Below are 23,888 nucleotides of genomic sequence, written 5' to 3'. Positions count from 1 at the left end.
AGCTACATTTACAGGTAGAGGAGAGATTAGTTTATCATTAGAGAAAAATATTTAAAAAAATGTACCACTAAATCAATTTGCAAGATATGATCATTCAAAACATTAGATAACTGATTCAAGATATTCGAATAAAATGTACCACCCAGTCAACATGTAAGATCAATACTGTGATGGTATAACACACACATATAATTGAATACTCTTTAACAAAAGTCAAAGTCAAACATGTCTTTAATATATTACAACAGTAATGTTTAAATCAATGACAGACATAAACTAACCATGACTAATGACAAACTAAAGAACACAGAGATTTATAGTGATTGGGCTGATTTAAAGCTCTAATACAAATGCAATCACAAGAGCCATCAATGGGCTATGTAGAAGAAAGTAGAAATTGAATTCTAACTGACAATGGAGTGTTAACAAGATGCACTCCATCACTCCAAATGATACTTCCAAAAGAAAAGCCATAATCCATCTCAAAAGGGGTTGAAATCACAAACCTTGAAAGACATCTTCGTGACACTAGCATTGAAGAACAAGACAAGAAGCTCCACAGTCACACCGGTCCCCATTGGAGGGTGAATCACGGATGTCAAATTTCCAACCTTAGTGACTGTTCTTGTCACAGTGGTTGAGTTTGTAAGTGCTGGAACTGTTATGGAAGGTAGATTAAGATCCAACAAAGAAATTTGGGGTTTTGTTGGGCACTCTGTTTTTTGGTCTGTTAGAAGAGAAATGGCAGAGTTTTTGTAGCGCATTGAGCAGAAGTAAGATATGTAATCGGAAGTCGACCTGTCGTAAATGAGTCCTGGGTTTGCAGCTGCATTTGGGTTCAAAATTCCTCCTCCATAATCGAATGGATTGCCAAGTTTATTTGGAGATCCCTCAGCCAGAATTGGAACTCCAGAAGGATGTCTGCTCGATGTTGCAAGTGAAAATAATTAATATACTTTGCATTTAAATCCTACTGACCATCGGATAACTATTTTGTTTTTGAAAATTGTGTTTGTACGTTCATAACTCTTTTCTTTTTTAGTACAACTAGAAGTAGGGATATTCGAACCACACATCTCATAGTTACTTACTCACTGATATACCAATTGAGTTATACTCGGTTTGACTCGTCTTTTTTAAGTTAACGCTTGACTTGTTAGTCAAATTTCAATAACAAAAAAAAAATTTACTCCTTTTGGGCCTCCTGTTTTTTTTGTACAAATCGGGGCGAACCTCTAGCCACAATCAGTTCCAAGCCATTTCCTGCTTTCACAGCCTCCACAGCTTTTGTTATGGCTATTGGATTCATCCCCATCACTGTGCTAAAGCAGAGAACTACTTTTCCATCCATCCAATTACTACTGTTCACTAATGTTATTGAATCACATAGCTTGCAAATTGGGTCATTCACCCATTTGGGTTACTCTCAACCACATTCAAATGATAAAATCGAAATTGACAAGCAAAAGAAAAAAAAATTATGTGGTTCATTAACAATGTTTTAGCTATCTCCACAGATAGAAGGAGAGATAAGTTTATTGTTTGAGTAGAATAATAAAAAAAAATACAGATACAGAAGCACCAATAAGATTGAAGGGTTTAGATATGACACCCCTCTAAATTCTATGTCTGAAATCGTAAATAACATATAATATATATACAATTTAGGTTGTGAGGGTATTGAACCCATGCTTGGTCATTCGGAGTGCCAAATAACATATTCAAGATATTTCAACACCAATGATAGATATATCGATAAAATATCGTGATCAACTAATATTTCTTCGTATCCAAAAGTTAATACCTTACATGTTTTTAATCTCAAACTAAGTTATCAATCTTGTTATTAGAATTCATATTCATATTGGTATTAAGAGATGAGATTCAATTATTTTTATGTTTTATGTATATGTATAAATATATAAGAGATATCGATTAATTCTTAATATCTATGTTGAACCTTCCAATTTATGGATATATCAACATAGGGTAAAGATCTTGCTTCTAACACGTTCTTTTCTACATATTGTGGAGGAAAAAGGATTTTTAGGTTAACTAACCCTGCAATATTGGGATTCAACTTGGATCCTGGATGTACCAAGCCACTATATCCAATCTCCTTTCTCGTGAATAAGGTTTCACTTTGGTATAAAAATAAGATTCGATGAAAATTTGCGGTTAACTTGTTTAGAGTGACTTGCTAATTATTTCAGAAAAATACTTTTAAAGTATATTTGAAGTACTTTTTTGTGTGATTTTCATATAATAATTTTAATGTTTGTTTTTAATTTTCTACCATCAAAACCAAAAGTAATTTTGCTCATTCTACAATCACTTCCAAGCATGGTAGAAAAAGTAGTTTCAAGTGGACTCTAAATTGGAAGCATTTGCCTATCTCTTACCAAAAAAGTGTTGTTGTTTCCCAAAGTAATAGAGCCCAAAAAAGTTCTATCCATAGAACTTGCAGCAACATTCAAAATCCAAGGTGAAGTGTTCACCACCGTCTCTGCAGAAGGCCCGTCGTTACCGGCAGAACAGACCACCGAAATATTCCTCAAGTTTGCCCGAAACGACCCAATCGCAACTACGTTCTCGTCATCAACCTCCGGAAACGGAGGAGCACTCTTCCCTAAACACAGAGACAATACATCAACGCCGTCGTGTATGGCGTCGTTCAATCCCCGCCTTCAATACGTCCGCCGCCGCACACTGGCCACCACCACCGGACAAGCTCCAACATGCCTTGTATACTGCCAACCGCGCCGCTGGTGTTCTGCCCCTTGCAGTCTCACCCCCGAGGCCTCTGTAGCTGACATTTCTCATGAACGAACTGGCGGCGGTGCTCGCCGTTTGAGTCCCATGTCCATTTGAATCTCTTGGAGACATGAATTCCTTCACGGCAGATCTGTTGAATTCCCCAAATTCGGCTATGAACCCATCAACGTACTATTTGGCTCCTATGATTTTTCTATTGCAATCTCTCGTCGCATTGAATTTTTCCCCTGATTGGCACTGGCCTTTCCACCGAGCTGGCACCGGCCCCAATCCTTCGTCGTTGAACGCCTCCGATTCTGGCCAAATTCCTGTCCCGGAAACGGCTATTAGAATACCATATTAAATCACCACTAAAATCAAAAGTTTAATCTTACCCGTATCCACCACTCCAATGATTATTCCATCACCAAAATTACCCATCTACAAGATTTTTTGAGACAGATGAAGAAGGAGAAAGGTGTTGTTCTAACTAATGAGAGTGAAATGAAAAAAATAGGAAGTGTGTATGTTTCAATCTAGAAAAGTCAATATAAATACATATCTTGAATCTAAAAATAAAACGACTCATACAAAACCCAGGTTCAGCAAGTGATCATCCATTTTGCTGTACCATGCCCTAGGAGCTTGCTTCAACCCATAGAGAGTCTTCTTCAACAAATAAACCTTCTGCTCTTATCCTGGTATGATGAATCTGTTTGGTTGCTCAACATAGATCTCTTCTTCTAACACTCCATTTAGGAATGCTAACTTCACATCTAGCTGATATACTTTCCATCCATACTAGGTTGACACTGTTAGTAGCAACCTGAGTGTGTCAATACTGGCAACTGGTGCAAAAATCTCAGAAAAATCAATTCCCCAAACTTGTGCATACCCTTTTTGATGAAAATGTCCCAACCTCTTGTGTCATAACTCAGTGTCATTTACTTGAAAGCTATTTGCTCCTTCTCGAGTGGATCCAACGAGAAGCTCTTGTGTTGCATCTTTATTTTGAACAACTCATTTCCATTAGAATAAAAAATGAGGCATTTTCCTTCTTCAAACAACACTTTGAATCCCTTCTCTACTAATTGGTCAATGTTTAACAAGTTTTGTTCAATTTCAGGGATAAACAACACTTCAGTAATCAACTTGGTTCCAGCACAACTCTCTATTGACACTGCGCACTTCCCCTTTACTTCTAGATACTCACCATTTCCTATCTTCACCCTTGACTTAAATGACTTGTCAAGGTCCTTGAACAACTTTTTGTCACTTGTCATGTGATTGGTACACCCACTATCAATCAACCAACAAGTAGCCACAAAGAGTTGATCTTCTTGTTGTACTACAACATGTGCTCCTCCTTGCTGTTGAGTTTTTGTTTCCTTATAGAATCGTTCAATGTGCCCCAATAAATGACATCTTCTACACTTCACATCTGGTCTTCTCTAGCATCTGAAATGTGGATGATTCAGCTTCCCATAGTGCTTGCATGTACTACTAACATCCTTTGCAACAGACTCTGAGCTACTGCTGCCACTTCCCTTCTTCTCTCTTCCACCTTCTCCTTGCTGCACTCTAACTTTCAATGCCCCCTCAATGCTTCCTTCTTGTCTCATCAACCTCCTCTGCTCTTGTGCTTGCAAAGCACTAACCACTTCTATCACCTTGAGTTCTGAGAGGTCTCTAGTATTTTCTAAGTAAACAATGGTTGCTTCATATTTATCAGGTACTGAAACTAGAATCTTCTGAAAAAATCTATTGTCAAATAAATTGACTCCTAATGCTCTTGCCTTGTTAGCAATCCCAATCAACTTATATGAGTACTCTTTAATAGATTCAAAATTCTTCATTTGCATTCTCTCGAATTCTCGCACCAAGTTCAACACTCTCATTCCTTTAATCCTCTCATCACCTTTATACTCACTTTTGAGGAACTCCTAGATCTCCTTTACCGACTTCAAGGCATAATTCTGTTGAATATGGGCGGAGACACAGTTGCATATAAGCAAGCTCGAGCTTTTACCTTCCTGGTGACCCTCTCCTCTTGAGTCTTGATCTGATGTATTGTTGGGTTATCAGAAAGTGGAGCAATATCATAGTGTTGCTCAATTGTTTCCCAATAATCACAACCCTCTATGTAGGCTTGCATTCTGATAGCCCATGTCTGGTAGTTTTCACCATCAAATACAGGTGGAGCCAACAAAGAAAGACTGTTTGATCCTAATTCCATCTCTAATAATCACAGGTGTATCGCTCAGTTTCTCTCGGAGATATTTCACGAGGGCTCTAATACCACTGTTGTTCTAACTAATGAAAGGGAAATGAGAAAAATGGGAAGTGTGTATTTCATGCTAGAAAATTTCATATAAATACATATCTTGAATCTAAAAATAGATTACACAATGTTAGCAACTAGTCTCACTAATTACATAAGAATACGAACGTAGACTTTGACTACAGCTAAAAATAACTTTAACTATTTCCTAAAAACTAAGAATTGACTAGACCAACTAAAAATAATAATTTGCAGAGTTGCTAACAAAAGGCCGAGAAAATCCCAGCTTCTAGTTTTATGGAGTTCGTAAAGAACATTTCGAAAAACTCGAACCACACCAAGCATTTCTAAGAGTTCATTTCACAAAATCAAAACAGAGTTCTAAACCAAAACCCACTTCCGAAGAACAGAAAAAAATTGTATGTATAAATACCAGAAAGCTGATAGGGTTGAGAAGTTGTGAGCTTTGCAGCAAACCCAGAAAAGGCATGTGTATAACTGTACACCATGGATTTCGAAGCCTTCTTTTTGCTTGAATAAAATTATTAGACTTTTAGTAGAATTCAATTACGGAGTTATGGAGTTGAAATTTAGAATTTTGCTTACTTTCCCAACAGAGTAGACAAGAAATTATGATGAATCTCGAATCTGGAGTTGGGATCATATTGCTTATTATCTTCGAGGTGTACGATATGAAGAAGCTGATCAAATTGAGTAAACATATAAGCTGTGGAAAATTGAATCATTCTGAATGGGGTTATTTTCTTATAGAATTTTGAACTCATGCCTTGCCACTTGCCTCTGGTTTTACAGTCAGTTTCTCGAAGATTGATGCATAGAAGAACAGAGCAAGAAGAAAGCAACCCCTGTTTTTTATGTTGTTTTGGTGAGAAAATTTAGAGATTGAAAGAAGAGTATTGGAGAGGTTGGTCTGATTGTTCTGAAGAAACACATGGATTGAAGAAGCAAGTTTTTATCGATTACTGAGTACCATGTTGAAATGTTTGTAAATGTGATGAAGTTTTGGTGCTTTGGAGAGAAGTTCTTCTCATCCGTTGAATTAGATGCTCCTATGAGGTGGCTACAAACATGATATTGTGTTCTTCCTCCAATATTTTTTCTCAAAAGGAAGGAGAGTTTAGAGCTTGTTGGAAATTTCAACAATAATTCTATATACAATGAATTTAGGAGGAAAAAATTTCCTTTTTCATTTTCATTTAAACACTTTCCATAAATATTATTTAAAATAAAAATATGTTAATTACTCACCCTCCCTCAAACGTATTCAAATTTGTTTGGTTTTCTATATCATAGAAGAGTTTTTATTAATATCAAGATACTATCAAGAACAATTATTAAATAATATGGACTAATAATTTAAAAATATTTTTATTCTCAAGGTTTTTTTCAGCATATTATTATCTAATTGGACATTAAAATTAATCGTTAGGAATTAGTCGCTAGAGATAATTGAAGCAATTGGTCAATGAAATTAATTGCTAGAGTTGGGCGTTGGAGATGGTCGTTCCGAGACAAGGTGTTAGAGTTGGCTGTCAGAGGGGATCGTTGGACTTGGTCGCCAAAATTGGTCGTTGGACATGGTTGGTCGCTAGAGTTGGTAGTGATGGTCGTTAGAGGTGGTCCTCGGTGGTGGTTGTCGATGTTCGTCGTCAAAGTTGGCCGGCCATAATCATGTTAAAAATGAGGTGTAGAGGACTAGTGAGAGAGTTTTAGTTATTTTATGTATTGCACAAATTAGGAAGAGATTAAACATTAAACACTCAAAAATCATTTTTCTAAAAGTTGATTTCAAGGGTTTCTCTCATACTAATTACCAACTTATTTCATAAACTCTTTTTTATTCATAAACACTCAAATTTTTTTCAAAATGACATTTTTTTTTCTCAAAATTAAGCGCTTAAAAATTAAAACCAATCATACCATTATTAGTTTAAATTTTGCATGTAGATTTCTTTTACAATTATAAATTGATGTCCATCACTAAGGGGACTTTTGGGGAATTAAGTTGGTTAATATAGTCGATGATTATTGTAGTATAGATTATAAAAGTATTATGTATTCGTGGTGTAGACCATTTTAATTTAAGTTATAATAATATGTGTTTAAGATGTGATTGAAATTCCTTGCCTCATAATAACATAACATGGAAGTGATAGGATGGTAGATTATAACTACTTATCTAACACGCAACATACATATTATCATTAGTCCCATATCGTAAATCATCATATCTCTTAGATCAAACATGCTCATACTATTCACAATATCCATTCCTTTCATGAATCATAGCAAATACTCCATATTTCATATCATGCTTCTAATCCCATCATATGATTTAGTATTATTAATCTAGGCCACGAGGATGTTGGATAATAACATCACATACCTCAAATTTTTCAAATAGTTTGCAACCATCTCCTTTAATCTTGAGTAAAATTCTTGAATTATCCCTAAACATAAATTGAAATTAACTTAAATACTTTCAGCTTAAATTAAACATAAAACTTATCCTAACTGTCTCTAGAACTTACCCAATTAGTGGTTTATTACAAAATTGCTTCCAAACTTAACACACAGATATCAATCTACACATGATCCATAATTAATAATTTAAAGTCCAATTTTAAACATTTAAAACGATTCCAACAAGTTCCAAAGTCTAAATACTCAAAAAAAAAAAAAAAAAAAAAATCCTCTACATAAAATGTCTTAAGAATAGGCACATATTATGTTAATGTTTTGAACATTTCATTTTTTACTAATATCAGTAGTTATTTACAATTTAGCTCCTACCTACGTTATATATATATTTATTTATGTATTTATGTATTTCTCTCTCCTTCATACATATTCTCTCCCTTCCATGCATATTCTCTTTTTCCAATAATATATTTTTTATATTCTCTCCCTCATAATTCACACTATTTTTTTTTATATTTTTTCCCTCATAATTCACACTTTTTTCTTCCTTTTCCCTCTCTTATGAAAATGGAGAGTTATGTATTATAAAAAGATGAACTTTATTTTTTCTTTTTATATATATATAATGTGATATATATGTATGTATTCGTTTATTTGATATAAACGAGTGTTTTTTTTTTTATTTAGACTTATTATATTATGATATATATACTGTGGTGTAAATGAAATTTATGAAGATTATATGCTATCGTATATTGATTTATACTGTGATTTATGTCAAACATTGAGTCAATCTCTAATTTATAAATTAGAGTATATTTCATATATTGGTTAGAACATTTTCAAATACCTAACAAAATGTTCTAAGTATATTTAAAATAATCATGAATCCATCAAAATGTTTTAAGATATATTTAAAATAACCATTAATTGTAAAAAAAAAAATAATAAAACACAATAAATTGATATGTACAAATAAACAACGAAATATATTACATGTACAAATGAACGAACAATGAAATATTTCACATAATAACAAAAATCAATATGAAAAACGAAATGAAAAATAAAATCATATTAAGTGTCATTTTCTCTCTCCAAATAAAAATGGAAAAAAAATATATCAAATACATTTTATCTCTAAATCGAAAAAAGAAAAGAGAAAAATCATAATAAATTCATTTTCTCTCTTTCATAATAAATACATTATATGGTGATTTATGTCAAACATTAATTTATATACTGTGATATATTTCATATATTGGTTAAAATATTTTTAAATTTCTAATAAAATGTTCTAAGGTATATTTTAAATAATCACGAACCTGCAGAAAAAAAAATGTGAAACCAATAAAAAAAATCATTAAATATAAATAAAGAAAAAAATCTCAAGAATCTATTTGAAGAAAAAAAAATCAAATATGAATATTTTCTCCCTAATAGAGTTTCTCTCTTAAGTTAAAATATATATAAAAGTCGAGAATAAAAATAATAAAAAAAAAGATTTTTGAAATATAGGACTGATTTTTATATAAAAATCCCCAAAAAAATGTCAAAATCACTGATTGATCTTTTATACTGCTGGATAGCGATTTTTGACGGCCCTAAACATCGTTACAATATCCAAAGCATAATGGATATCATTAAATAGGCCCAAAACTCAAGGGCATTCAAGAGTCATTCAAGAAAATCCAATAAAATTCCCAAAATCTTACTCAACAAAACTTGGGCGAAAGGCAATGGATTCAGGTGGCCGGCGCGTTCGACGGGGGACAACTTCTCGGTGGTTGGCGGCGATCTGCAGAGGTGAACGACGGTGCAAACCAGGGACGAATTGCGGCAACCGACAGTGACCCGGGCAGCACGACAACAGTTCTGGGGCTGCAACTGAACGAAGCTGACGGCGGGCTGTAACAAGACAGAGCTGACGGCATTGATGAGACGACCGACTGGGGTTTTCTTCCCTTTTGCATGAAAGAGAGTTCAAGAGGGAGAGAAAGAAGCACTTAGGGCTGCGTGCGCCTCAAATGGCTTAGTTGGCTCTCCTATATATGTACTTAGAGATCCACGGAGTGGGACGGAGATGTTATTTCCCATTCCCGTTCCCCATTTCATTCTCCATCCTGTAAAATTCTGATGGGGATCGAGAATTTACAGGTATTGGATCCCAAATTTTTTCTGGTACTTTTTTCAAGCAAATTTTAATTAAATAATTAATTTTATTGTTAAATTATTTATTATAGTTAGTTTTATATGACAATTTGAATTGAAAGATAAATTACTCAAATTTTAGCCTAAAAAAGCTAATTAATTTTTTTAAGTAGACAGAAATAAATATAAATCAAATTATTAACATATATAATCTATATTTAAACATTCAATTTAAACATATTCATTATCTTTTCCAATAAATAATCAAATTTGAAATTTAAATGTAATATTTATATAATAATAATAATAACATAACATTAAATAATTATAATGAATAAATATGTAAAAGCTAATCGGGGTGGGGACGGAGAACAGGGCGGGGACGAGGGCGACGGTGGGGACAGGGAATGCATTCTCCCCGTTTAGCTCACAGAAAAAAAATTTCCCCACTCCCTTCCCCATTCCCCACCTGGGAATCCCTGCCCCGTTCGGGCAGGGCCCCGTGAGAAAATTGGACACCTATATATGTACCTCAAAACCAAACCCTATCTTAATGAATATTCCTTTTTCTTTTTCTTTTTCTTTTTCCTTTTCTTTTCCACTTAAATTCTCAATCTCACACAACTTAAATCCAACAATTCAATTAAATCTAAAATCTCAAATCTATTTGAGAGCACAACAAGAACACGGATGACAATAAAATATAATATAATAATAAAATAAAACAAAATAACAAAATAACAAAAGAGAAAATTCTCAAATTTCTCCACTTTCTCCCATTTGTATGGAATTTGCTCAATGTGTAATTTTAAGATCCACCAAATGTCACTATTTATAGGCAAAGTGACAAGTATGATGTGGACTTATATAGACACTAAGTGTTACACATGACTTTTGGGACACTAAGTAGTGAACATTTATTTATTATTATAATATTCATAATACACCTCTTTAGATGTCCATATATATATATATAATATGTTTCATTAAAACCTTAATAGGAAAAACCCAATAAGAGAAAACCTAGTGAAGAAAAAATAGTACATATTTCATATAATATATACTCATAAAAGAATACAATATATTTACTCCCCTCATGAAAACATCACTAAAAATATCTGAGTCAGTTGTGGTTAGTAATGCCTTTGTAATAAGTCTGCCAAAGTAATAAGTCTGCCAAATTATCTTTAGAACAAATTTGTTGTACAGTAATGTCATCATTTTCTTCAAGATCATGAGTGTAGAAAAAATTCCGTGAGATATGCTTAATTCCATTCCAATGTCCTTTTGTAGGAGAACAACTATATCTAACTAATAAATTTACTGAAAATGCAATATCTGGTCTTGTATTATTAGCAAGATACATAAGTGCACTAATAGCACTAAGATATGGTATTTCAGGACCAATAAGTTCTTCATTATCTTCTCGAGGTCAAAATATATCTTTCTTTATATCCAATGAACGGACTTCCATTGGAATATTTTATGGATGTGCTTTGTCCATATAAAATCTTTTCAAATTTTTTTTGGTATAAGTTGACTGATGAATAAATATTTCATCTGCTAAATGCTCAATTTGCAAACCAAGGAAAAAATTTGTTTTTTTCAAGATCTTTCATCTCAAATTCTTTCTTAAGATATTCTATTGCCTTTGAAAGCTTTTCAGGAGTTTCAATTATATTCAAGTCATCAACATATATAGTTATAGTAGCAAATCCTGATTATGATTTCTTTATAAAAACACACAGACATATTGGATTATTTTGATATCATTCTTTCAATAAATATCCACTCAGACGATTGTACCACATTCGTTCTGATTGTTTCAATCCATATAGTGATCTCTGTAACTTTATTGAATACAATTCTTCGAAATTTGATGTATATGTCAGGTACCTTAAATCCTTCTGAGATTCTCATATAAATATCATTATCAAAAGATCCATATAAATATGTTGTGATTACATCTATAAGATGCGTGTCCAGACTTTTACACACAGTCAAGCCAATTAAATATCTTAATGTAATTTCATTCACCACTGGACTATACGTCTTCTCAAAATCAATATCAGGTTTTTGTGAAAAACCTTGTGCAACTAGTCTTACTTTATATTTTGTGGCCTCATTATTTTCATTTCTTTTTCTCAAAATACCCATTTGTATCCCACAGGCTTAACACCTTCTGGTGTTCGGACTACTAGTCCAAAAACCTAACATTTTGAAAGTGAGTTCAATGCTGCCTCGATTGCTTCTTTCTACTGAAGCCAATCTTTTCTATGTCGATATTCTTCAATAGATTTTGGTTCAGGATTCTCATTTTCAGATATAATATCAAGAGCAACATTATAGCATAAATGTTGTCAATAATTACATTAGTTCGATTCCATCTTTTTCCTGTCATGATATAATTTATTGAAATCTCATTATTATCTTTAGGTATATTTCACCTTCCTCACTAATCATATCGAGGATTTCTTCATGGGTATTTACATCCTCAACCAAGTCTTTTTCACTATTAATTATTTTTCATTTTCGAGAATTTTTATCTTTGGAACCCATTTGTCTACATACTTATGGTGTGTTCAAGACTCATTAGCGATAACTTGTTGTGTTGGGATATCAATTTTTGATGTAACATTTGCAGCTGGTATATGTGACTTAGTTACTTTCTTTGCATCTATAAATGCATCTGGTAATTGATTTGCTTTATCTTGCAAATGAATTATTTTCTGAACTTCAAGTTTACATTGATCTGTATGGGGAGCTAAATGAGATAATAACAATTCATTCAATGTAATTTCTTTTTCTAACTTGTTAATTTCTCCCCCTAGTGTTGGAAAATTTGTCTCATTAAAATGACAATCAGCAAATTGTGTAGTAAATAAATCACTTATCAGGGGTTCAAGATATTTAATAATTGATGGAGAATCATATCCAAGATATTATTCCTAACCTCCTTTGAGGACCCATCTTAGTGCATTGTGATGAAGTAATTGGAACATATACTGCACATCCAAAAATTTTCAGATGAGAAATATTTGGCTCATGACCAGAAGCTAATTATAATGACGAGTACTTATGATAAGCTATTGGCCTAATGCGTCCAAGTGACGCTGCATGCAAAATAGCATATCCTCATACAGATGAAGGAAACTTAACTATCATAAGTAATGGTCTTGCAATTAATTGCAAATGTTTTATAAATTATTCTGCTAAACCATTTTATGTATGAACATAAGTTACATGATATTTAACACTTATCCTAATTGACGTACAATAATTATCAAAAGCTTGAGATGTAAATTTACCAGCATTATCAAGATGAATGGTCTTAATTGTACAATCAGAAAATTGTGCTCTTAAATTAATTATTTGAGCAAGTAATCTTACAAATGCAAGATTTCAACTTGATAATAAGCACACATGTGACCATCTACTAGATGCATTTATTAATACCATAAAATATCTAAATGGTCCACTTGGTGGGTTAATAGGTCCACATATATCACCATGAATTCGTTCTAAAAATGTAGGTGATTCAATCCCCACGCGGGTGATGGTCTAATTATCAATTTTCCTTGAGAGCAAGCATCACATGATAATTCATTAGATTGAAGAATTTTTTGTCTTTTTAATGGATGTCCATTCGAATTCTCAACAATTTTTCTCATCATTATAGATCCTGGATGACCCAATCGGTCATGCCAAATTGTAAATATGTTTGAATTTATGAACTTTAGGCTCATTGTTGCATATGTTTCAATTACTCGTATATGAGTATAATATATTCAGAAGATAAAGCAGGAAACTCTTCCAATATACGTTTTTTATTTGAGATAGTGGATATGATATATAGATATTCCATATTTGTTTTACTATCAGTCTCAATATGATAACTATTACAACGTATATCTTTAAAACTTAGAAGATTTCTCTTTGATTGACTAGAGAACAATGTATTGTCAATTGTGAATATTGTTCCTCTAGGCAAAATAATATTTTCTTTTCCAAAACCTTCGACCAGATTTGTAGAACCTGATATCGTATTGATTTTTGTTTCCAGCATTGTCAGTTTAGAAAAATATTTTTTATTTGTAAGTATTGTATGTGTAGTTGCACTGTCTGCTAGACATAGATCTTTTTTGCTCATTTTTGAAACATCCAACATATGAAAATGATTCATATTTCTTCATTAAAATAAAATAATTACAATAAGAAAAACAACACTTAAAATATACAAAAGTTACTAAAAAAACATGAAGATATATATAAAAATAGTAAATAATATTAAGTCTAGATATTATCAAAATCAAAAGAAACACTTAATGTTCCATCAACTACACCAATTTTTTCTTCAAAAGATTCAATGAAGTCCGCGACATTCAAATTTGTCATCTAGGATGGGTCAAATATATCATTATCCTAATATGCAAAATTTGCTTCCATATTTTTCTCTTTTTCCTTCAACGAGGCTTGATAGAGGTCAACTAAGTGTTTTGACATACGATAAATACGTAACCAATGCCCAGTCATTCCACATCAGAAGCATTTATCTTCAACATTTTTTGAACTCTTATCTTGTGGAGCTTTATCTTTGTGATCATTATTTTGTGTTGTTCTTTCGAAATTTGAATGATTAAAATGACCACCACAAAAATAATAATTATTTCTTCCTCTGCTACGATCACAACCTTGACTGCAACCACGACCTCGACTACGATTATTATAAAAATTCACAATATTCACTTTAGGGAATGGTGTTGTTTTGGTTGGTCAAGATTCATGATTTTTCATCAATAACTCGTTATTTTGTTTGGCCACGAAAAGGCATGAAATTAATTTAGAATACTGTTAAAAACCTTTGTCTTGATATTGCTACTGCAAGAGTATATTCGAGACATGAAACGTAGAAAATTTTCTCTCCGCATAATAATAATTTTGAATTGATTTCAAAATAATGCGAAGTTGTAATCACTTACTTATTTGAAATCTTGTAGCCTCAAATTTATCCACTCATAACGAGCTTTTGGAAGAATAATTATTTTTTGATGATCATACCTCTCTTTCAAAAATTTTCACAAGATACGGAGATCTTTTATTGTAAGATACTCCATTTTCAATCCCTCATGGATATGATGACGAAGGAAAATCATAATTTTTTTTTTGTCCTGACTGGATGTCGTATTTCCTTCTTTACTAATCTTCCCAAGATTCATAGCATCCAGGTGGATTTCGACATCAAGTACCCATGAAAAATCATTATTGTCGTTAATATCAATGGCGGAAAATTCTAATTTTGTGAGATTTCATGGCATCACTATCATAAAATATTATACTTATGTTAAAAATTTAATAGATATTGAAAATGCAAATAACATTAAATTTATTAATTATAACGAAGAGGGAAAAATTGGCATATGTTTAGGACCTACCTTTAGCGGGGAAAACGATAGGAGCTCGTGCTGATAACTGTTGTGAATTTGAGGAGCACAACGGGAACACGGATGGTAATAAAATATAATCTAATATTAAAATAAATAAAACATAATATATAAATAAATAAAATAAAACAAAATGAGAAAATAAGAAATGAGAAAATGAGAAAATTTCTCTACTTTCTCCAATTTGTATGAAATTTGTCCAATGTATGTGTAATTTTAAGATCTACTAAATGCCACTATTTATAAGCAAAGTGGCAAGTAAGATGTGGACTTACATGGATATCAAGTATGAATAATTACAAGGCATATGGACAACATAAAGAGTACACATGACTTTTGGGACACTAAGCAATGAGCTTCTATTTATTATTATAATATTCATAATAAAATCATCTCAACAGATGTGATATATATTGTTCGAATTCTTTGGTTTTTCACTATTAGTTTTTTTTTTTTTTAAGCATTCATTTTTATTATATTATAGTCTGGCCTTTATATTTTATAATCCATATTGAGTCAAAATCTGGTTTATGTACTATGGTAAAATTGATATATACTTTTAATTTGCATATATTGTGGTATAACTGATATGTATTGTGTTATATGGGAATTTTTGTGTAATATGAGATTTAAGTATTATAGTTAATTGATATATACTAAAATGACATGTCATTTATGTACTGTTCAGGGGTTTATCAAACACATTTATACCATTTAAGGATTTACCAAGTATCCATGCATGTTTAATCTCTCTTTTTTTATTATTATTTTTGTTGGGATGCTACTCTTAAATCACCGATTCATCCAAAAGCTTAAGCTGATGGGTGAAGGTAAATTTAATTATAATATCTAATACTCCCCCTCATTTGTGGGCTTGAAATATGAAGAAGACCCAACAAACGGGAGTGAATATCAATTGGGGAGGAAATAACAATACAGGAGCTTGAACAAAGAACTTGTGATATATTCTGTTGCGATTCTTGGGTTCTTGTTGGGATGCCAATTAAATCGTTTAGGATGCTAGTCATACTGTTTTAATTCTTCTTGTTGGGATGCTAATTAAATACATGTGATCCATGTTTAAGTCGGTTCATTAGATTTCTCACTACTTTAATAGATTTTTAGGATATATATTGTGACAAAAATTAGGATTCAAAGAAGGTATGTGATTTAGACTATCGATTTTATGATATATATTGTTTTATAATTCATATCGAATAAATCTATGTTGTGTTTACCCTGGTATAACTGATGAAAGAATAAGGCTAAATAATATATATTGTACTGTCATATGATTATGGAATTGTCATGACATATGTACTATTGTCATATGTCAATGTTATAAATTTAATTTTCTATACTCTTAATTTATATATTGAACCATCGTATGTCAATGATATGGAATGACTGATATGGACTGTGTGATAAGAGAAATCATGTAATATGTTATTTATGTATGGTTTGTGCTCACATATGGACACTAAGTTATAGGAAAATGGTTTGTATAAAAATGTTAGGTGAAAGAGCACAATGAAGATGGAGTGAAAGGGTTTATGTAATGTTTATACTCACATATGGAATGGTGTTTTATGTATTTTGTTATATAAAAAATCTTAGTATATTGCATATATAGTATAGAATATTTTATACACACCTAACACAATATTCTAAAGTATATTTTAAGATACCATCAAATGAAACTATCAAATGGAACAATCATCTATATTATTGTTTTTTTAAATATACTTTTGAAGGAAACTACTATCGTGCAAAAAAGATATTAATGTAATGACAATGATGAAAATCATCTAGAAAATACAACAATGATGAGTACTATTGTGAGAGAACATTTGCAAGTCTTTTGGTTATGACCCAATTTTTCACTATGACCACATTTGGGGTACTTATTAACATGAATACATACTATGGTATGGGTTGTGAAAATAATTGTGCGTGTGTGCTATATTGATCATTTAAATTGTCCTTAAATGAATACAAGTTTTCTCTAATTAAACCCAAGTGCAAACTCAAATAGAGATTCATGTTAAGTATCAAGGTCAAACATAGGGACTTTTGAATTAATCTAAATTAGTAAGATGATTTTTACAAAGTAAGAGCACTTAGATTGGATGATGTTGTTTGCATGAATAAAATAAAGAACTAATTACAATCAAGAGAAAAAATGGCTGAAGGTGAACGGGGAGTGATAATGGAAGGGTGATGCATCGAAGGTATGTGTGTGTGATGGTGATGCATTGAATGATGGGGAATGAGATGCGTTGATGGAAGAGATGTGGCAGAAATGAAAACAACGTGCGTTGAATGGGTTGAAAATCAATTAATATGGTAGGGTTGAGAAGGTTCGCTAACATTCACCTAAGTGATGCACAAGTATCCATTCATGTCTTTGACTTACGAAATGAAGAACTCACCTTTCGTTGTTTTATGCCACATAAATATTATCTTTAAGATGCATGTTTAAGTCAATATTGGTCCTATGGTGGATGGCAATGGCTTAAGTTGGCCCTCAACGCTAGTATTGTCTTTAGGGCTATGCAGTGATGATCTAGACAATGTGGGCTCTGAGCGGGATACTACTACCAAAAGCTCAATAGACACAGGCTCGAAGGGAACGACTGGGCGTAGGGAAGATGAAGGGGCTTTTTGGAGGGAAGGGGGAATTTGAATGGTCAGAGGAATAATCAGAGTAATGGTAGGGATAACCATGGACGAAAAGCTTCGCGAGTGAAAGAGCAAATCCGTTGTGGATTTGGGTGAGGTTGAAGAGCAGTAACGGAATCAAAATATGACTCGGGCATGGCTGAGATTAGGAAGGCGAAGGGACTGTTAGTGATGGTGTTGAAAAAAAAGCTTAGTTCTCACCAACTTGAACAATAGAGGGCTTTTGGGTGTTTTCTTGGTGAGACATTTTATTGGAAGATGAGAGCTTGAAGAAATCTTGAAGAAATTGAAGAGATTTGAAGGTCACTAGGGATCTATGAGAGAATCAGTAGAAAAAAATCTTGAGAGCTTGAGAATGGGAACGAAAATGAAAGAGGAAAACGAAGAGGGTTAGGGCTTAAATAAGGGGGAGCACACGCATGGAAAAAGATGCTGATGTCACTCACGATGATGGTGCATTTAATGAGGACTTGAAGAGACTTATGCTCAGACGACGCACACTCGAGTGTCCTCAATTTCCACTAACGGTCAGAAAGCCTTACGTATCCCACATGTGTTGAACTAATCGAATGTAATCAATCAGTGCATACATACATTCAACACATCATTCATTTTTCAATTAGCAAATCATCATATAGCAAAAATACACCAAGTTCAATCAATCAATCAAACTAAAGCAATCAATCTTACAAAAGCAAATAAAATCAAAGAAAATAAACCAATGACAAGCAACTAGAAAGTAAAAATAAAGCAAAGTAAAAGATGCGTCCCTGGAAAGATATGCTGATGATTAGTGTAGGGACAATCGGTCATCCTCATTGAGGTTGAACGAGGTCTTTGGAGGCCTTCTTTCTTTCCACATCATCTCTAAAATGTGGTTTGATTCTTTGTTCGTTTACTTTAAACATATTGAATCCATCATCGCCTTTTAGTTCAACGGCTCCATGGGGAAATATTTCCTTGATGATAAATGGTCCAAACCACCAAGATTTAAGCTTCCCTAGGAACAAATGTAAATGTGAATTAAATAGGAGAACCTTTTAGCCAACATATAAGGTTTTCCTACTAATGCATTGATCATGCCAATGTTTAGTTCTTTCTTTGTAAATCTTGACATTTTCATATGCATGCAGTCTCCAATCTTTCAGTTCGTTCAATTGTAACTTTCACGCTTCACCAGTGGATTCTAAATTGAAGTTGAGCTTTTTTCAGTGCCCAGTGTGTCTTATGTTTGAATTCCAACAGAAAATGGCATCCTTTTCCATAGGGGGATATTCTAATTGGTGTTTTGCAAGCTGTTCTGTATGCCCACAATGCTTCGTTAAGATTTTGTGCCCAATCCTGTTTTTGATGTGTTGACAACCTTCTTCAGAATGGATTTGATCTTTATGTTTGAAATTTCAGCTTATCCATTTGTTTGAGAATGGTATGCAGTCGCCACTCTATGTTGCACATTAAACTTCAATAAAAGTTTGTTAATGATATGATTAAGAAATTGTGTACATTTATCACTTATTAATGCTCTTGAAGTACCAAATCGAGTGAAGATGTGCTTTGTAAGAAATTTTGACACGGTCAACTCATCTTTGTTTGTGCAAGAAATGGCTTCTACCCATTTTAAAACTGTTGGGATTGGTGCCCTAAATCTCTCTTGCATTCTCACAATTTGTAAGCTTTGTATAAACAAATTGTTATTGATAAAATAATTGTTATTTTATGAGTATACACTCAATCCAATAAAAAAATATCATAGGTTATTTTATGTAATTTAAACATGTATGTAGAGACATACAGGTAGATCATGTTTAAATGATAACCTAAACGGTCTGTCGTAGATGAATAGAGTTAGGTACCTTATCCTGGTGAGACTACAGATACAACTCGCTTTGTAGATGTTACAATTGCTGTAAAGTGCTATAAATTATCTGATCCTTATCATTCATATGGAGACATGTGAGTAGGAGTGTCCTATACAAAGACTTTGTATAAGATCAGACCATGAAATGATTAGTCTCATTATATATAACGCCATTAATAGTAGAGACTTACATTTCACCAGGATGACCATAAGTGACATAACTTAAATATTGAGTGAGCTGTGAACTCCTGTCTATGAAGGTGATCCTTTGATTTGCATAGGTGAGAGTGGTTAGGTCCCTGAATCAATATGCCTACTATTTTGGATATTTGTCCGATTGAGGAGTTGGATACACAGCTACATGAAATGAAATTCACTCATTTCTTGATGTCAGGATAAGTAGATAAATTGCTCTTTTAAGGGCTCATTTTGGCGCTTGAACAATGTGGCCACATCTTCTCTTGGTCCGAGAGGGATTTGATCATAGTTGGTCTATGACTTATTATTCATTAAAGGGATCAGTGATACTTAAGGAATTAGATGTAACTACAAAGGAAAAACGGTAATTTTGGCCCAGCTGTACTTACGAGCAATTTGTAAAGGGTCTTCATACTGTTGACTGGTTATATCTAATGGACACAGACATATATCTATAGTGCGAATAGTGCAGCTGTTGATCTTTAGTGGAATGACTGATAATTAATGGATGTTGGGTAATTTAATTAACGAGTTTAATTGATTATCCAAGTACCATTGGAGTTTCGATCTATAGGTTCATAAGGTCCCATCTGTAGCTCAACAAGGATAATTGAGAATTAATTTTGGATTATTTGAATTGTTTAAATTAATTGAGGGAATTAATTATATTTGATATAATTATTAAATTAATTATATGGATATAATTAATATAATGTATTCGATACATTATAATATAAAGTTTGTTTTGAGAGAAATTAAATATTCGAATGTGATTCAAATATTAATTTTATGGATGGGATTCATATAATTAAATTTAGTATAAATATGATTTATACTAAATACCATGTATTATTGAGAGAAATAAAACTATATGTTATATTGTATTAGATATAATATAATAACTATAGGTTATGTGTTATATTTGATATAACATTAGTATAATATATATATATATATATATATAGATTATGGTAAAGTATATTTTTATTAATTAAATTAATTTTTTAAGTTTAATAAAGGATGGAGTTATAACTCCTTCCCCTATTTTTTCTATCCTGATAAAACGCGAAAATTGCGGTTTCAATGAGAGTGGTCATCTACTTCACAGAAGCCTATAGAGAAGCTCTTTCTGATTTTCACTCCCAACAATTTTCTCTAGAAAAAAAAAAAATTCCTCTCAAATTCTCTCCATCTTCCCAAAATTCAGAGCCCATAACTTTTGGATTCTCATCACCTATAAAGAATACAAAGGTTGACCTCTTGGTGGTGGTCATTTGTTTTTTCTTTGGAAGATCAAGTTTCGAAGAGTTTGTGACTAGAAGAAGGGATCTTGTGAAGAATTTTGTCTTCAAGGGTAAGCATTTTTTCTCTAATTCCTTCCTTCAAAGCATGCTATAATTTCTTATTTTAATGCATAATTCCGTTATGTAAATTTGTGATTCTATAAAAGTTAAAAAAAAAGAAAAAGGAATGATCCCCTTCCACTATGAAACTTCATCGTTTCTTTCGAAAACATAATCAACAGCCACTAGAATGTATATATGCTCGCATGAAGGAGGGAAGGGTCCCATGAACTCAATCCCCCATACATCAAATAGCTCAATTTCAAAAATAGAAGTTAAGGGCATCTTATTGCAGGTAAATATATTTCTTCTAACAATGGTCACACTTATAGCGAATTCTCTTGCATCCTTGAATAATATAAGCTAGCAACACCCACATTGCAGTACTTTATTCGTAGTCCTTTGGCCTTTAAAATGCCCTTCATATGGTGATTCATGGTATTGAGATAGTATATGGTGAAAGGCAATCTCATGTATGCATTGATGGAAGATGTGATCAAATTTGCGCTTGTAAAGATGAGGCTCTATTAAATTTTGCATTCATGCATAAGTCCTTCTTTTATTGCATGTTGAACTCTTCAGGGATTTTCTTGCACACCAAATAGTTTACAATGTCTACGTACTATGGGTCAAACTCATTAATTTTTCACATTATTTCATCTGGGAAGCATGCATTGATCTTAGGCTTCTTATTATAGGCTTCTTCATTCTCGACCTTTGACAAATGGTCAATAACATTGTTCCTAGTCTGTTTGTGATCCACACCTCAATACCAAACTCTTGCAATGAAAAAACCCCAATGGAGGAGTCGAGGTTTTGCATCTTTCTTGGTCATTAGATATTTGATGGCTGAGTGATACGTGTGGATGACAACTTTTGATCCTAACAAATAAGCACAAAACTTCTCCACTGTGAAAACCACAACTAGCAACTCTTTCTCCGTGGTTGTATAATTTTCTTGAGCATCATTGAGTTTTTTACTAGCATAGGCGATAGGATGCACCATCATATCTCTACGTTGACCTAACATCGCTTCGACTGCAATATCATTGGCATCGCACATAAGTTCAAATTATTATGCCTAGTTGGGTGCAATCAAGATAGGCACTGAGGTCAACGCATCTATAAAAGTCTTAAAGGTCTGATGACAGCTGTTATCAAACTCATATGGTCGGTTTGCTTCGCGTAACACATTGAAAGATTTGAAAATCTGAGAGAAACCTCTGATAATCTTTGATAAAATTCTGCGTGCCTAAGAAGCTTCTTAATGCTTTAACATTGGCTGGTATAGGAAGTTTGGCAATTACATCGATCTTTACAAGATCAAATTCCAGTCCAGATTTGGAGATTTTGTGCCCAAGAACAATTCCTTCTGTAACCATGAAGTGACACATCTCCCAATTCAACACCAAATTCCTCTTTTCACATTGTTGAAGAACGACTTCCAAGTTTGTCAAACATTCATTATATCAACTCCCAAACATAGAAAAATCATCCATATAAATCTCTATTGACTATTCCAAGAATTTAGAAAAGATGGCCATCATGCATTATTGGAAAGTACCTGGTGCATTGTACAAGTCAAATGGCATGTATCGAAATATGAAGGTCCCATAAGGGCATGTGAAAGTAGTTTTCTCCTGGTCCTCTGGTACAATTATTATCTAATTTTATCTTGAGTAACCATCTAAGAAATATAAAAGTTCATTACCAGCAAGTCTGACCTGCATCTGGTCGGTAAAGGGCAGAGAAGTGGTCATTCATTGTGGCAGCATTAAGCTTGTAGTAGTCCATGCAAATCCTCCAACCTGTCACGGTTCGAGCGGGTATCATTTCATTGCTGTCGTTGGACACTACCGTAGTTCCTTTCTTTTTAGGCACATATTGAACTTGACTAACCCAGTGGTTATCAAAGATAGGATAAATGACTCATGTGCTGAACCACTTTATAATTTTCTCTTTAGCAACTTCTTTCATTACTGGGTTCAACCCGGGTTGATACTGAGTGGACCCCTTCCTCCTATTTTATCTTGTACATGCAGTATGTTGGACTAATGCTACAAATGTCCACAAGCGTCCATCCAATGGCTTTGCTATGCTTCTTCAACACCTGCATAAGTGATTCCTCATCATATGCGTTTAACTAGGAGGATATAACAACTGGTAAAGGATTGTTCTATCCCAGATAAGTGTATTTCAGATGGGCTGGTAATATTTTCAATTCCAAATATGGTGGCTCCTCAAGCAATGGATTTGTCTTTTTTGTTTCTTGGTTATATAAGTCAAGTGATTCAAATTTTCTCTTCATGTCGTTCAACACATATACAGATTTGACAACCTGTTGTTCCTCTTCATAATTAACTGGTAAGAAGTTAGATTCATTATCCTTGTTGTCACTGCTCCATTCCAATGCGTCCACCAATTAGCAAGACTGTAATTCATCAGGGTTTTCAATGTGTTGAACACATTGAATTTTACCTGTTCATTGTTTACGCGCATTATTAATTCTCCATGGTGAAGGTCTATTAGAGCCCTTCTAGTTGACAAAAAGGGTCTACCAAGGATAAATTGTATCTCTTTGTTCGCCTCATAATCCAATATAATGAAATATGTTAGAAAGATAAACTTGTCCACTTACACAAGCTCATCCTTAATTTTGCCTTCAGGATGTTTAACAGATCTGTCAGCAAGTTAAAGAGAAATACTTGTAGGTCTGGCTTCTTTAATCCCCAATTTCT

The 23,888-nt window shown here is 33.0% G+C and overlaps 1 protein-coding gene across 1 annotated transcript; it reads right to left on the bottom strand.

Moving 5' to 3' along the window:
• Positions 1-376: 376 nt before the first annotated feature.
• On the bottom strand, positions 377-22,944 carry LOC120078148 (subtilisin-like protease SBT3.10). The gene is given in 18 exon segments (XM_039032373.1): positions 377-502; positions 504-943; positions 1,234-1,390; positions 2,057-2,182; positions 2,403-2,681; positions 2,683-3,083; positions 3,150-3,195; positions 3,825-4,124; positions 4,263-4,697; positions 4,784-4,970; positions 5,301-5,382; positions 5,469-5,566; positions 5,642-5,736; positions 5,823-5,975; positions 7,443-7,506; positions 22,372-22,591; positions 22,715-22,798; positions 22,875-22,944. Coding segments are annotated over 18 exon segments (3,363 nt in total).
• Between the last annotated feature and the right edge of the window lie 944 nt (positions 22,945-23,888).

This window comes from Benincasa hispida, chromosome 1 (genome assembly GCF_009727055.1).
Source record: "Benincasa hispida cultivar B227 chromosome 1, ASM972705v1, whole genome shotgun sequence".
Taxonomy (NCBI): domain Eukaryota; kingdom Viridiplantae; phylum Streptophyta; class Magnoliopsida; order Cucurbitales; family Cucurbitaceae; genus Benincasa; species Benincasa hispida.
The sequence above is the reverse complement of the archived record's forward strand: the minus strand, read 5'-3'. Positions and strand labels throughout refer to the sequence as shown.